We start from the raw sequence: 16,829 nt of genomic DNA, 5'->3' as shown, positions 1-16,829 counted from the left end.
ACGTTGGGGACCGCGGTCCTAAGTGATGCCACACTGCTGGTCCATAAACCACACTCTGAATAACAAAACTTTATAGACCCATAGATCACACTTGAAAATTTCAGAAGAAGATGCTATATAATAATAGTACCCTAGGAAAAGCAAGTCATAACAAAAAGAGTAATTATGACTTTGAATAGTATGTCAACCAAGAAAACAGAAAAACTTGTGTTACTGAAACCAAATAATAACCAAGAATTTTTCAATCCACATATGCAAGAGGCTCTGCAAACCTCAAGTAGGACACATATAAAGAAAGCCACATCAGGGACTTCCCTGGTGGTCCAGTGGTTAAGAATCCGCCTTCCGATACAGGGGATGCAGGTTCGATTTCTGGTTGGGGAACTAAGATCCCACATGCTGCGGGGCGACTAAGCGCGCGCACCACAACTACTGAGCCTGCACGCTCTAGAGCCCACGTGCCACAACTAGAGAGAAGCCCCCGTGCCACAATGAAGAGCCTGTGCTCGGCAACGAAAGATCCCCCGTGCTGCGACTAAAGACCCAACGCAGCCAAATAAATATTAAAAAAAAAAAAGAAAAAAAAAAAAAGAAAGCCACATCATAATCAAGCTGCAGAAAATCAAAGACAAAGGGAAAACAATCTTAAAAGCAGTCAGAGAAGAAACATCTTCTTACTCCCAAAGTAACACCGCCCCTACCCTACTCAACCCCACCCCTTTGAATCCATGGAAGCAGCTCAGCCCACTTCATATACACAATGGTTTGTTTTGTACATGCTATAAAAGGAATCCCTCGTCATCTATAGCATTGCTTCAAGAAATTCCTTAAGTCTCTGTCTTCTAATATTCTTCCTTTTCAAGAGGTCACAGCTCTCTACTCTTGGGTTCCATACTTCAGACAGTCTCTCATTTCCCATATTGCCTCAAAGTAGGGCCTAGAGTGCTTTCGGATATTTAACATTAAATTCCCTTTCTCCAGGACTTCCCTGGTGGCTCGGTGGTTAGGAATCCGCCTGCCAATGCAGGGGACATGGGTTGGAGCCCTGGTCCGGGAAGATCCCACATGCCACGGAGCAACTAAGCCCTTGCGCCACAACTACTGAGCCTGTGCTCTAGAGCCCGCGAGCCACAACTACTGAAGCCCGCATGCCTAGAGCCCGTGCCTCGCAACAAGAGAAGCCCAAGCAATGAGAAGACCGCTCGCCACAACTAGAGAAAGCCTGCACGCAGCAACGAAGACCCAACACAGCCAAAAGAAAAAAAAAAAAGAAATTCCCTTTCTCGTACTGAAAGATCATGAAGAGGCTAATCACTGTCTGAATCACAGCAGTCTTCAAGGGAGGAATGTGAGCCAACTAGCCAGGGGCTACATCAAATGATCAAGGTCGTATTTTGAAAATTTTCAAACACCTAAAGACTCTCAATTGCTACTGGTTATATTTTGGGGTACTGAGTCTTAGCACATGTATCAATAACATCATCACTCTTATCCTCTATGACACCAATTAAAGAGGGTCTGAATACCTGACTTTTGACATAAAAGGGAAGTATATTCACTGGTATTATGCTTGAGAATGTTTTGATTGAATCCTACTATATCATTGAAGCCCCAAGGGTCCTCATTACACCCAGTCACACAGAAGTCAGTTGTCACTATTTCCAAAGCTAAGAAAGAGAATAGGCTCTTCAAGCAGAAGAGAAAGGAAGAAGCATGTGGATGAGACTATATTAGAGCTATAGGATTTCTCATTCCAAACAGGAGGTAAAGCTGTAAGAGGGGAGTTATAAATGTTGTTTCCTGAGATGTGTTCTTAGCATCCCACATTGCAATTCAATATACATATTTCCACAGAAACCTTGTTATAAAGAGTAGTAGTATATACAATATTATATCCATACTTGTGAAACTAGCATACTGGGGGTGGTGGGGGGAGAGGTGGATTACAGAAAACAACAGAATAAACATTATAGAAACTTATTTGGTTTGGTCTTCCTTAATGGTGGGTAATTTGAAGCCATAGATTTGTATTAAAACAAGCATGAACATATAATATAGGGTAGAATTCTTAATAAAATTCCAAGCCTTCAAATTTCAAGTTCCCTATTAAGGCAACTTCAAGTTCTATACCCCAGATCTTCTCTGAGGTTAGAGGTACTTCAATAAAAATTTGTGTCATTAACACACACACTCTTTATAGAGAGAGAGAGAGAGACATGTGGGAGATCACGGTTTTTAGGTATAAAGAGGTATGAAATGTGAGTTAAGCTGACTTTCATGTTTAGGAAAAAAATTACTTTTTTGTGGGTGGCCTATAAACCTAGTTAAACTATATACAATATGCAACACTGTTTCTATGAGTAACTGCTTTTGTAATTTTGTTTGTAAATTATGTTTACTTAACATTATAAAAGTTGCATATAATTTGTTAGAACAATTCCACTTCTAGGAATTTACCCAATAAGAGATAATAATGAGAGATGTAAGCAAAGAGTTATGTATATAAAGTGTTCATAGTATTATTTATAACAATAAAAAATTAGAAATAGTCTAAATGCCCAATAAAAGGGATCTGGTTAAGTACAAAGATACAATTAAATACTTTGCAACCATTACAATTCTATTATAAGAAAATGTTAATAGATATGACACAATATTTCTAATATACTATGAAGTGGAAATAAGCAAACTACAAAAAGCTGATACCATGTTTTTCAATATATACATACATACATTAAAAAAAAAACTTGGAAGAATATGTCAAAACGTTCACAGTGGTTTATCTATGCAGTAGTATTATTCCTTTTTTCCTTCCTCTACCTTGTGTATTTTGTTCTTCTAAATTTTCTATAATAAGTATGTGTTACTCTTACAAAGGAATTCAAATTAAATATACAGGAGTTTATATACATGCACAAAGAGCTTCTGATTCTTTGTCATCAGCTGGTTCTATGACAAAAGGACATAGAAAAAACTAGAAGAAATAAATATTTTCCCCTTATATTTATATACTACTTTCTTATTGTAGTAAAAATTACACTCCTCAAGATGCACTGAATACAGAACAAGGAGATATTATCTCTCATCTATCAGACGGACACAGATCAAAAAGAATAAAATCAGTGGGTGCAAAGTGAAGACAACTCATGTACTACTGGTATAAATCTAAGCTGAACAACCCTTTTGGAAGTACAATTTTGCAATCTGTATTTTTAAAAAACCTAAAACTGTGCCTATCTTTTAACCAATCAGTTATATTTCTAGGAATTTATCCTAAGGAAATAATTAAACAAGTCTGCAAAGACATACGCACGAAGTTACTCTCAGCAATATCATTTGTAATGGTGAAAGTCGAAACAATCCCGAAGTGTCAAGAGGGTAAATTAAAAGACAGTATATCTATAGTGGACTACTATTAAAAATTATGCTACAGATCTATATTTTCTGATATTGTATCTCATGTAGTGAAAAAAAATTAGATGATAAAACAGCCTTTGTATGATCCCATTTTTAGAATTTTTTTAAAAAGTGAGAATGTATATTTCATGAAGAAAATGTTTGAAGATTTCAAACCAGGCTTCATTACCAGTTATCTCTGGTAAGTGGAATTACAAATGATCTTTAGTGTCTTCTTTATAACTTTTTGTACTACAATGAGCATGTACAACTCTTAATATCCGAAGGAATGATTTTTAAGTATACTAAATTGAAAGTCTGATTAATCAAATAAAATTAGCTTCGGTGTTTTCTACTATTTTCTTATTACTAAGGCTCTTAGAAGCTTCCCGATTTCAACACATAATACTCAGTGGATGCTAAATGTGTCAAATATATAGTTAATGTCCCTATTAACAAAGATGACATGCTTAAACAGTTTTTATTAACAAGATATTATTTCTAAAAGAAAAAATTATATATCCCCTCCCAGCCCTGAGATGCTAGCAAAGATCTTGTAATTATGATTGAGCCCCCATTTGCCGCTACCTCCTCCCTTTGCCTCTGGCCTTCTCAACCATATTTAGGTGTTTTCATTTCTAGTGACCATGGTGGCTTACTGTATTCACGGACATAGAAAGACATTGCCAAAAGAAGTATGACTTATAAAATAAACAATGCAGAAGAAAATTTCAATTCTATTCAAGACAGTATGCCCCAACATCACTGTCCAATATAACTTTCTGTGATGTTGAAAAAATTCTATTATTTGTGCTATCCAACATAACAGACAATAGGTCTGTCTAATGTGCTGTCCAATATGACACATGTGGCTACTAAGCACCTGAAATGTGGCTAGTACAACTAAGGAACCAAATTTTTTCTTTTTAATTTTTAAAAATTTATTTATTTTATCTATTTATTTTTATACAAAGGATCATGAGAGACGACTACAAGCAACTCTATGCCAATAAAATGGACAACCTGGAAGAAATGGACAAATTCTTAGAAAGGTATAACCTTCCAAGACTGAACCAGGAAGAAATAGAAAATATGAACAGACCAATCACAAGTAATGAAATTGAAACTGTGATTAACAATCTTCCAACAAACAAAAGTCCAGGACCAGATGGCTTCACAGGTGAATTCTATCAAACATTTAGAGAAGAGCTAACACCTATCCTTCTCAAACTCTTCCAAAAAATTGCAGAGGAAGGACCACTCCCAAACTCATTCTATGAGGCCACCATCGCCCTGATACCAAAACCAGACAAAGATACTACAAAAAAAAAAAATTACAGACCAATATCACTGATGAATATAGATGCAAAAATCCTCAACAAAATACTAGCAAACAGAATCCAACAACACATTAAAAGGACCATACACCACGATCAAGTGGGATTTATCCCAGGGATGCAAGGATTCTTCAATATACGCAAATCAATCAATGTGATACACCATATTAACAAATTGAAGAAGAAAAACCATATGATCATCTCAATAGATGCAGAAAAAGCTTTTGACAAAATTCAACACCCATTTATGATAAAAACTCTCCAGAAAGTGGGCATAGAGGGAACCTACCTCAACATAATAAAGGCCATATATGACAAATCCACAGCAAACATCATTTTCAACAGTGAAAAACTGAAAGCATTTCTTCTAAGATCAGGAACGAGACAAGGATGTCCACTCTCACCACTATTATTCAACATAGTTCCGGAAGTCCTAGCCATGGCAATCAGAGAAGAAAAAGAAATAAAAGGAATACAAATTGGAAAAGAAGAAGTAAAACTGTCACTGTTTGCAGATGACATGATACTATACATAGAGAATCCTAAAACTGCCACCAGAAAACTGCTAGAGCTAATTAATGAATATGGAAAAGTTGCAGGATACAAAATTAATGCACAGAAATCTCTTGCATTCCTATACACTAATGATGAAAAATCTGAAAGAGAAATTACGGAAACACTCCCATTTACCATTGCAACAAAAAGAATAAAATACCTAGGAATAAACCTACCTAGGGAGACAAAAGACCTGTATGCAGAAAACTATAAGACACTGATGAAAGAAATTAAAGATGATACCAACAGATGAAGAGATATACCATGTTCTTGGATTGGAAGAATCAACATTGTGAAAATGAGTATACTACCCAAAGCAATCTACAGATTCAATGCAATCCCTATCAAATTACCAGTGGCATTTTTTACGGAGCTAGAACAAATCATCTTAAAATTTGTATGGAGACACAAAAGACCCCGAATAGCCAAAGCAGTCTTGAGGGAAAAAAACGGAGCTGGAGGAATCAGACTCCCTGACTTCAGACTATACTACAAAGCTACAGTAATCAAGACAATATGGTACTGGCACAAAAACAGAAACATAGATCAATGGAACAAGATAGAAAGCCCAGAGATAAACCCACGCACCTATGGTCAACTAATCTATGACAAAGGAGGCAAAGATATACAATGGAGAAAAGACAGTCTCTTCAATAAGTGGTGCTGGGAAAACTGGACAGCTACATGTAAAAGAATGAAATTAGAATACTCCCTAACACTGTACACAAAAATAAACTCAAAATGGATTAGAGACCTAAATGTAAGACTGGACACTATAAAACTCTTAGAGGAAAACATAGGAAGAACACTCTTTGACATAAATCACAGCAAGATCTTTTTTGATCCACCTCCTAGAGTAATGGAAATAAAATAAAAAATAAACAAATGGGACCTAATGAAATTTCAAGGCTTTTGCACAGCAAAGGAAACCATAAACAAGACAAAAAGACAACCCTCAGAATGGGAGAAAATATTTGCAAACGAATCAATGGACAAAGGATTAATCTCCAAAATATATGAACAGCTCAAGCAACTCAATATTAAAAAAACAAACACCCCAATCCAAAAATGGGCAGAAGACCTAAATAGACATTTCTCCAAAGAAGACATACAGATGGCCACGAAGCACATGAAAAGATGCTCAACGTCACTAATTATTAGAGAAATGCAAATCAAAACTACAATGAGGTATCACCTCACACCAGTTAGAGTGGGCATCATCAGAAAATCTACAAACAACAAATGCTGGAGAGGGTGTGGAGAAAAGGGAACCCTCTTGCACTGTTGGTGAGAATGTAAATTGATACAGCCACTATGGAGAACAATATGGAGGTTCCTTAAAAAACTAAAAATAGAATTACCATATGACCCAGCAATCCCACTACTGGGCATTTACCCAGAGATAACCATAATTCAAAAAGACACATGCACCCGAATGTTCATTGCAGCACTATTTACAATAGCCAGGTCATGGAAGCAACCTAAATGCCCATCAACAGACGAATGGATAAAGAAGATGTGGTACATATATACAATGGAATATTACTCAGCCATAAAAAGGAGTGAAATTGAGTCATTTGTTGAGACGTGGATGGATCTAGAGACTGTCATACAGAGTGAAGTAAGTCAGAAAGAGAAAAACAAATATCGTATATTAACGCATGTATGTGGAACCTAGAAAAATGGTACAGATGAGCTGGTTTGCAGGGCAGAAGTTGAGACACAGATGTAGAGAACGGACATATGGACACCAAGGGGGGAAAACTGCGGTGGGGTGGGGATGGTGGTGTGCTGAATTGGGCGATTGGGATTGACATGTATACACTGATGTGTATAAAATTGATGCCCGATAAGAACATGCAGTATAAAAAACAAACAAACAAACAAAACAACTAATACTAAACTTTCATTGGGTTATTTGTATGGAAATATGTTAATATAAATGTTTCAGACATTACATGAAATTTCTAAAAATCTTATATGTTCTGGTATAATGTTATAAGTCATAATCCTAGTTATTACTTTAAAATGTATATCTCAGAAATAACTAATTTTCTTGTCAACTGCATTATTATGAACTTTCATCAAATCTTTAACTGTGGTCATTTTTAAGTCTTTTGTCATTTACAGACAGTTCTGGGTGTACTCTGATGCTATTGCAAATATGTTCCTATAAAAGGGTTTCATCTTTAAGAAATTCATGGAAAAGTCTCTGACAAGTACAGGTTTCTGGTAACTGACTGTACTGCTGAACTGAATGAATAAGCAGAACTGAATTTTCAGAACTCTAATGAAAAACTGATGAACTCATAAAAGTGCTAACAAAAGATCAAGATGAAAAAAAAAATTAATTACATGGGACTGAGTGAACTGATGAGGATGAGTATAATTTTTGTGACTTTCTGTCTGAATTAAAAAAAAAAAAAAATCCCACAAGGACTCAGAGGCAAAGAATATACAAATCAATTTTCACTGCAAAGTAAAGGAGCTGTTACAGTGGAGGATTACTGGACTGAATGTCAATATTATGACATAGTATGAGTGTGTTTCATGTTTGGTAATTGCAATCATTGTTGCTTTTGTTGTGGTCATCCATGTACAATGCTTGGTTTCAGTCTATTTATCTCTTGTAAAAATAAAATACAGTGTGTGTGTGAAAAAAAATAAAAAGAAAAAAAGTAAAAAAATAAAAAATTAAAAAAATTAAAAAAAAAATTTTATTTATTTTATCTATTTATTTTTGGCTACGTTGGGTCTTCACTGCTCTGCATGGGCTTTCTCTAGCTGCGGTGAGTGGGGGCTACTCTTTGCTGCAGTGAGCGGGCTTCTCATTGCGGTGGCTTCTCTTGTTGCAGAGCGTGGGCTCTAGGCGCGTGGGCTTCAGTGGTTGTAGCACGCAGGCTCAGTAGTTGTGGCTCGCGGGCTCTCGAGTGCAGGCTCAGTAGTTGTGGCGCACAGGGTTAGTTGCCTTGCGGCACATGGAATCTTCCCTGACCAGGGCCCGAACCCGTGTCTCCTGCATTGGCAGCCGGAGTCTTAACCACTGCGCCACCAGGGAAGCCCAGGAACCAAATTTTAAAATTTTAACTTATTTTAATTTTAATAACCACTTATGGCTAGTAGCTACCATATTGGACAGCACTGTTCTAGAAAAATTCACAGTACATATACTGTGGTTGATACAAAATATACATAAATAAGGATCCAAGAAAAATATGATTTCCACTTAAGACCTGGCATTCCAGTGCATATTTCCAAGACTAACAAAACCATAATTTTGTGGGTTACAGATTGCTTTTTTGAAAAATTAAATGGTCTTCAGGCACTCCTCATTCTTCTTTACATGGGAAATAAGTACCCAGTTCTTTTTTTTCCCCGCTCCCACCCCCACCCCCACCCCCCGCAATTCTTGAAAGCCTTAATGCTCACGGCTTCAATAAGACTGTGTTACCTTGGCTCACCCACTACACCTCAATTTGTTTCCTTTTTTTGTGTAATCTTAGTCTTCCCCGTCTGCCATCAACCATAGGCTTTTTCCCAAAGCTGAATCCTTGGTTTCTTGTTTTCTATCTTCCATTCAGAAAAGATTTCTTACACCTTCGACTATGACCCTATTTGCCTTCTGTAAAACAGCACCACTTCACTACATAATCTTAAACAAAGTCTTAATCTTTGAGACTGCTTCTCATCTGTAAAATAACTTAAGATGGTTACTACGGTTTCTTTGGCTTTAGGATTCTCCTAATTCTAGTACAGGCCTGGTTACAAAACTTTGTTTCTGGTTTTTTCTCAGGCTGATTCCTCTTCTTGCCTTTTTAAATGCTGGTGTATCCCATGGTTGTCAGTGACCCTCTTTCTCCAAGAATCACATAAACTCTTCATTACGACTGTCTCAAATTTATGCTATAGTTCTAACTTCACTCTTAAAAGTTCCAGATTACATTTCTATTTGCTGCTACAGATTAACTAGATGTGCTACCAGACACTTAAAGGTATCAGGCAAACTAAAGAAATTGTGTAGCAAACTTGTCAGTGGCTTAGTTATCAAAAACAGAAGTTTCAGGATCAGATGTATCTGAATTTGAATCCCAGTTCTGTCATTTATTAGCTGTGTAACCTTGATCAGATTAATCTCAAGTCTCCATTTTTTCATGTGTAAAATGGGGTTAAAACTAGTACTTACAACTCATGGTTGTTGTATGTGCATTTTATATATACAGCTTAGTACAATACCTGGAATATGCTAACAGCTCAATAAATGTTCGCTACTATTATTATCAGTAGCATTACCACCTTCCTAGTCCTACAGGTTTAATAGCTCAGTCAACTTGATGCATTCTGTCTCTTTAAAAAAAAATAAATTCGGTCAGCATTTGTACACTTTTATTTTCCAATGTGATCTCTGACTGTTTTTCATTCCTGGATTGTTATTGCAGCCGGCCAAACAAATTACTAGATTTTTAATGCTTACAGGTTAGAGTCTCTTCTTGTTTTTGTTTCCACTATATTACGTAGCATAATGCCTTATGCATAAAGTTTTGCTATTATTAGACAATTCAAATAATCTTTACATCTATTTATTCTATTTCATTAGATCCCTTAAGTTCTTTGAGGACAGGGAGTGTCTTGGTTCTCTTTGTGTATCTACACCTGAAAATCCCTTAGTCAATAAATGTTTGTTGAATGAATGACTGTTGACTACTCTCCCTCTCTCCAAACCTATCATCAATCTAGCTGCCTCAAATGCAAAAGGTAGCTCTCATATGCTCTAATCCAACCATTTATTCTGACCAAGCTGATCTCCCCACAACTTCATCAAGAGCAGTTTCACTGTATTAGTCAGGACTCCTATTTTGTTTCAAAAAGTCTACTCAGAATAAGCAATAAAGGGAATTTATTAGCTTGCATAATTTGAAAGTCCAAGGATACCACTAACTTAAGGCCTGGCTATTGATCCAAAAGTTCAAAGGTTACCAACAGAACTTGGCCTCACTCTTTCCATCTTTTGGCTCTGCTTTCAATTCATTGGCAAGCTCCAGGTTCACATTCTATTCTTTCAGCAACCCCAGGGTTCAAAGCATGCCTCTTTCTCAATAGTTCCAATAAAAAATTAACACTCTCATGTGCTGACAGGAAAATGTGCCTATCTCTGAACCATCACTGTTGCCAGAGGGATGGACTACATTGACTGGCTAACCCTGAATTATGTGCACACCCTGTGTCGGGGTGGGATCCATTCCACTGCCCGGAATGGCCTTCCTTCTCATTTCCGCCTCCCCAAATCCAAGTTACAACCTTTCTGCCCCCAAAAGTCTTTCATGATTTCTTTTAAGATTTTCCTTGTTCCCTGGATCAAGTAACTCATTCCCAAATAAATATTTCCCTTTTTCTAAAGATCTATCTTTTAAAACAAACAGGAAGGAAAAACCTCAAGAAAATGCTGCATGATGAATTCTAATCATGTCAAGTTATAAATGAAATCGGTAATATGTGCTGTTTCTTAAAATGTAAGGACAGCAGCTCTACCAGATACATTCTATACATTAGGAAAGAACAGACTGTGTGGCAAGTTTAATATAACATTCAAATAATTTTTTTGGCTTTAAATTTTCTATAGGGCCCAAACAAAACATTTTAGCCAACAAAAGTTGGGTCTGAATTCAAAGTACCCTGTGTAACAGGTAGTATATGGTTTTGGAGTTACCTCAAACAGGATTTGAGTTAGGCTCAAATCCTGGCTAACACCACCTTCCTTGGCCTTTAGCTACAGGTCTTCGAGCAAATTATCTTTCTCTCCAAACCTTGGTTTCACTATCTGTAAAAACAGGAATGGTAATATCTATCTGTACGTAAAGAGGCTGTGTGGCATAGTGGAGAGAAAAGAGTAAGATGGAACCGGGCTGAAATTCTACCACTAATATTATTTATATGATTCTCTCTGAGTGACTCATCTGTAAATTCTGAGTGATTCCTCATTTGCGAATGAGGGATAATAATATTTAATCCATTGGTAGTTAAGCATTTAACAAGGCAATGTATTTTAAACACCTACCAATGAATAGTAAACAGTGAAAACCCTATCAGTGATGTTATCCATATCAAATCACCTGTTTAAAATAATTCAGAGAATATTTCAGTAGTTTTGTACTCACCAAGGTCTGCCAAAAATTTCTTACACTTAATAAGTGATATTTCTAACATGTTAGAAATGAATCTAGTCTAATAGGTTATAAAGTACCTTGTAATCTTTTTCTTCCCCTCTACACTTTTTCTGGCCAGATAAAATGTCGACCAACAAAAGATTTGGTTTATAAAGAAACTATCAAAGTAATAAAAATAAGTGTGGATAATAACAAATTAAAAATTCAGGGCATAGTAAGGGAAAAATTCATTGGGATTACTTATTATTCTTCATAAATGCCTTTGGGTTTTGTTAGTTAAAAAAATATTTCTTAAAGGCAAAACACACTTTGGTCCTAGAACTATTTAAAAGCAGGTAAGACAGTGAGCTAGATAAACTCCTGTAATCAACGTATTCTTTAACTCCACGCTTAATGTACTAATACTGAAATGACTCATGCCCATATGAAATCACTATGCTATCCATCTCCTGACCAGTCATATGCCATATAGCCATCTACTGAACAGAATCGCGAAATCTGGGGTATGAATGACAATTTTAGATGTTGTCTCTCAGAATACATGCAAAAGGCAAGTGGTTGCTCATATTTACATCAGCAAGAAAATTTAATCTTAATGTCGTTCACTAAAAAATACAAACTATATTCAGTACAACTGTTTCCAAAAAGAGATTAAACAAATAGGTATTTGATTCCTTCCATTTTACACTAGAGCAAAAGTTTCTTTGGAAAGAATAGTTTCTTGAAGTAGTGTTAACAGTTTTGCTTATCTTTCTAAAATGAGTGAATCATATGTAATACTTAGCAATCTTTAATGAATGCACAAACATAGGAGAAGTTAACACCTTAGGAAAGGTATATGAAAATAATTACATCATACCACACTATATATAAGGGGATTGACTCTGTTTTTAATCTACTCCCTGAGAAAGCTATGTTTTAAACACAAGAGAAACATATTATGTTGAACACCTCAGTCACCAGACATTGTTCTCTACAACTAAGAAAACCAAATAATACCTCATTTATTTTCTTTTCTGTGTTAAAAAAATATAGATAAGGCAAACTGATGTTTGTTTTTAAAAAGCATTAAGTACAGATACGGTAGGCAACCTATGCATCTTTTCTAAACAGTTTTCTTCCTTCAACTTTCTTTGAGGGGGCCTGAGGAAAGAGGAAAGGAGTGAGAGTCTGAAGGTGGGCTCTCGTTATTTTTTGCAAGTACATTTGGTAAGTCACCTAGACGAAGGGGAGAAAGAAAAGTTAAAGCGTTCGGGTTCACACTAAAAACAACAACTCTTGAAAAACACGCCTGTGCGGGAGTCATGCTTTCCTGACAATGCAGCGACCAATGCGACTCCGATTAAGAGCGCGCTACAAACCTAAATCTTAGTAAAGTCAATCTGGCATCCCCAGTACGAAAGGGCCTGCAAAACCCGGGGCGGAGCAAAGGTCTACCTCAGCAGCGGCACAAGTTAATTTTCTAAGAGAGTAAAACACTCCCCATCAGTCCCCTGTGGCCCTCTTTCTCAAGAGACGCTGCTGTCCGCCTCGCCCCAGGCTCGGGGTCTGGCCCGCAGGCCCCAGGGCTGGGTGGGTTGGGGCAGTCGGCTTCTCCCCGGTACCCGGGTCCAGACCAGGAGTAATGGGACCCGTTAACGTAAAGACCCGCGATTCTCCGCATCGGCTGCGGCGGCCTCTGACCGCGCCCCGGGCCTTCTGTTGGCAGGGATACCCCCCACCCCACTCACCCGCCCGGGTGGTGTCCGTCAGGTCGTGGTTGGCCGCTCCCCGGGGAAACTCCCTCAGTTTCCGGCCGCTCAGGCTCAGCACCCCGGTTACCGCCGCCTCCTCCAGCGCTCGGTCGAGGGAGCGGCTCCATGAGCCCGGGCCAGGACCAGGGCCTGCCCCGGAGTTCGGGCCGCAGTTAACAACGGAGAGGTTACCTCCCGACGCTACTGGGCCAGAGTACTCTGCAGCCGTGGCCACAGCGACCAAACCCGCGGCCGCCATTTCCCAGCCGACAACTCTCCGGCCCGCCGGCTCAGCGCATGCGCGGCCAGATGATGGGTGGGCGGGGAAAGGGGCTTACAGACCCCGGACGGGTCCCTTGATGGGCAGGGCTGCGGTGCCGCCCCGCACATCCAGGCGCTGGCCTCCGCCCACGTGAGGTTTCCAAGGGAAATTAAAACGGAACTCGCAAATCTGGAGCAGCTCCCTACTCTAGGTTCCCAGCAGCCTTTCTAACATGCCTCCACAAAAAAATCTTCCAGACAACGCGTCTCACCAGAATTTCTCTACCTTCCTTCCTCAGCACTGGAGGATTAGAGTAAATATTAAGGCTTAACACCGTTGCTGCCAGAAACTTTGGCAGTGAGAGGAGAAACGTTCGACTTCTGTCATTCTATAAGCCAAATGATCCTAATGGAGACTTGTGGATTTATTAACTATTATTGCCTGAGGGAAAAAGAAGTGTTAACCTGGCCCCAAACTTCATAATTCTCATTGAAAGGGTTGTATAAACCTTCTTCCTTGTACAAAATAGCTTTATTAAGGAAAATAAAACAAACACCTTAGATAGTACCTGTTCTTTAGGCAAAATTTTATTGTTGAACAAAGCTGGGTGAACGGCATTGAAGTCTAAAATTTTAGTTTGGAACCAAAATTGAGGAAGAGAAAATGATCTGACCATAATCTACATGTGGGAAATATAGAACTGAAGAAATAGTTTAAAAAAAAAAATCATTCAGTTACTGAAAAAGTAGAAAATACCACTCCATTTGATTAAAAAATTTCTTTAAATTTTTTGCCGACGCCACGTGTCTTGCAGGATTTTAGCTCCTTGATCAGGGATTGAACCCGCACCCTCCACAGTGAAAGAGCGGAGTCCTAAGCACTGGACCACCAGGGAATTCCCGCCACTTCATTTTAAACCAATTAGACCTCACATATACTGCAACCAGTCTTCAGCATATTGTTTCTTTCACACATTTAAGCCATTCCTGCTAAATGATGTAAATTTCCCCTACAATCAATCAACTAGTATTTTCTGTGGGAAACAGACTGTCAGTTTTTCCTAGATTATTATGTAATTATGAAATCCAGACAAATAAGCCAATTAGAGATTAAAACCACAAAAAGGGCTAAATTGAAGTGGTGGGGATTAGCCATCAGAATTCAGAGAAAAGGAATCTTGTACGTCGAATGAGGTTTTGAAACAAATCTGAAGGAAGGCTGGAAGGTGAGAGTAATACTCTAAATTGAAAGGAATATCAGCATGAACACATCCAGGTATGATTTACAATGGTTCTTGTGGAGAACACTGCCACAGGCCAAAAAGTTCATGTCAGAGAGCAAAAGAAAATAATGTGAGAGAGATCCTGTCCATCATTCAAGGTCAACCTCTTCAATGAAACCTTGATTAGCACTTCCCGAACTCCTAAATGGAAGAGACTGTAAAAATGTTTAATCTCGGTGCCAAAGCTGATTAGTATTGGTTGCTCAGATCTCTGTGAATTTTTTTTTTTTAATTATTTATTTTTGGCTGCGTTGGGTCTTTGTTGCTGTGCGCGGGCTTTCTCTAGTAGTGGCGAGCAGGGGCTACTCTTCGTTGCCATGTGCAGGCTTCTCATTGCGGTGGCTTCTCTTGTTGTGGAGCTCTAGGCGCACGGGCTTCAGCAGTTGTGGCATGCGGGCTCAGCAGTTGTGGCTCACGTGCTCTAGAGCGCAGGCTCAGTAGTTGTGGCGCACAAGCTTAGTTGCTCCGCGGCATGTGGGATCTTCCCGGATCACGGCTCAAACCGGTGTCCCCTGCATTGGCGGGCAGATTCTTAACCACGGCGCCACCAGGGAAGCCCTGTTCTGTGAATTCTTGATACTGTGCTCTAGTTTCTTCAGTGACAAGTTCCACAATCAATGTCTCTTATGAACATGGTCATCCCTGGCAAGTAACATTTATCCAACGCATGAGTTGGTTTTTGTTATTCTGGACTCCTAAAATTGTTCTTTTACTCTTAGACTTTAAGCTATTTAAAGAGCAGGTCCTCATTTTATATTTTTTAGAGCTATTTCAACCGCAATAATTAAAAGCATAACCATATATTCCATATTAATGTTACAATGCTATAGAAAGTTGCCAGATATTTAAAATGCACAGATGTCATCTATATTTGATTACCTATTACCTTCCACATTTACACCAAATTCTTCTGACAAATTCTCTATAATATGGCCTCATTCTTCCTAACTACCTGCACATCTCATTATAATTACAACATACCATGCTAATCCTGGTCTCTGAACTTCTGAGCAAGTTTATAGACTGATGTTACTTTGTCTAGCCAACTAGATTTTAAGGTCCTTAATATGTTAAACTCTATAATTATCTTCCATATCCTAGGCTGAGTATATCAATAGGAGTTTATGTGCTAATACAGCAGAGGAGGTTAGGAGAAAAAAGAATTACAATTTTTGAGAACAGGGTCTCATTATGGCCAAAATATCTGTAGACATTAAGTCTGTAGATATTTGAAGGCCAAAACAGAGGCCTGTGGATACAAGAAAAATGAAGATGCTATATATACACTATTATCAATACATGAAAACCAGTCCTACATAAAGAAAGGCTGGAAGAAAAAATAGATCAAGAAGTTAATTTTGAGCCTTCTAAGGATTCGTAGTTTCATCTACAAAGTAAAGGTAGAATATGAGGGAATTCTCATCCTACTCCCTCAATATTCTACATAAAGCAAGGAACAAGATCATCTTGTAAGAATGAGGTATAGAAAATGGAGTCATTGTAGGGAATTCACCGAAGAGTCTAGTGATGAATAAAAGAAGTGATGAGAAACAGTTGCAAAAGGGCTGTGGGCAAAAGGGATACAAGGATTTATAACTTATTCCACTACTGCTCTGTGGTCTGGAAGCAGGAGATGAAAAAATAGGCAATGGGGGTTACTGAATGTTAGGAATAATATAGAGAACTTCCCTGCTTCTTCCTGTGTATTTTACAGGCTGGAAGTTTACTCATTGAACACTAGGACAAAAGTTTCACTCCAATCTCAGTAACTCTCTCCAGCTCTGCGTTTCCCATCATGCAGAAATAAAGTCCTTTCCCTGCTTTCACTCACTAGAAATATATTATGGCTACTCCTTTAAGATTCCACTTTATAAACTCAAAGCAGTAGGATTAAAATCTTGGCCAATCCCATTCTCTTCAAATATAAAGCACAGAAACTGGTTTGTTGAATATATTCAATAAATGTTTGGTCTTACCCTTTCTGACTCCTTTAATAAGAATCACTAATAATTGACTTTTTAAAACTTTATACAAGAAAATTTAGACAATGTGATTTTCTTCTTAGAGGGAAACAGAAGTGGAAGTAGAAATTAAACACATACA

At 38.0% G+C, this 16,829-nt stretch overlaps 1 protein-coding gene across 10 annotated transcripts in view; it reads right to left on the bottom strand.

The window, feature by feature from the left end:
• LRCH3 (leucine rich repeats and calponin homology domain containing 3) overlaps window positions 1-13,485 on the bottom strand; it is a 108,917-nt gene extending 95,432 nt beyond the window's left edge. For 9 of the 10 annotated variants that reach the window (XM_059920906.1, XM_059920910.1, XM_059920903.1 and 6 more), the window contains exon 1: window positions 13,180-13,485. In XM_059920906.1, the coding sequence (XP_059776889.1) occupies window positions 13,180-13,441 (262 nt within the window). In that variant the 5' untranslated portion in view covers window positions 13,442-13,485. The remainder of the gene's footprint in view (window positions 1-13,179) is intronic. The other variant, XM_059920912.1, reaches the window with a different exon arrangement.
• Between the last annotated feature and the right edge of the window lie 3,344 nt (window positions 13,486-16,829).

Source organism: Balaenoptera ricei, chromosome 4 (genome assembly GCF_028023285.1).
Source record: "Balaenoptera ricei isolate mBalRic1 chromosome 4, mBalRic1.hap2, whole genome shotgun sequence".
In the NCBI taxonomy this organism is placed as follows: Eukaryota; Metazoa; Chordata; class Mammalia; order Artiodactyla; family Balaenopteridae; genus Balaenoptera; species Balaenoptera ricei.
The sequence above is the reverse complement of the archived record's forward strand: the minus strand, read 5'-3'. Positions and strand labels throughout refer to the sequence as shown.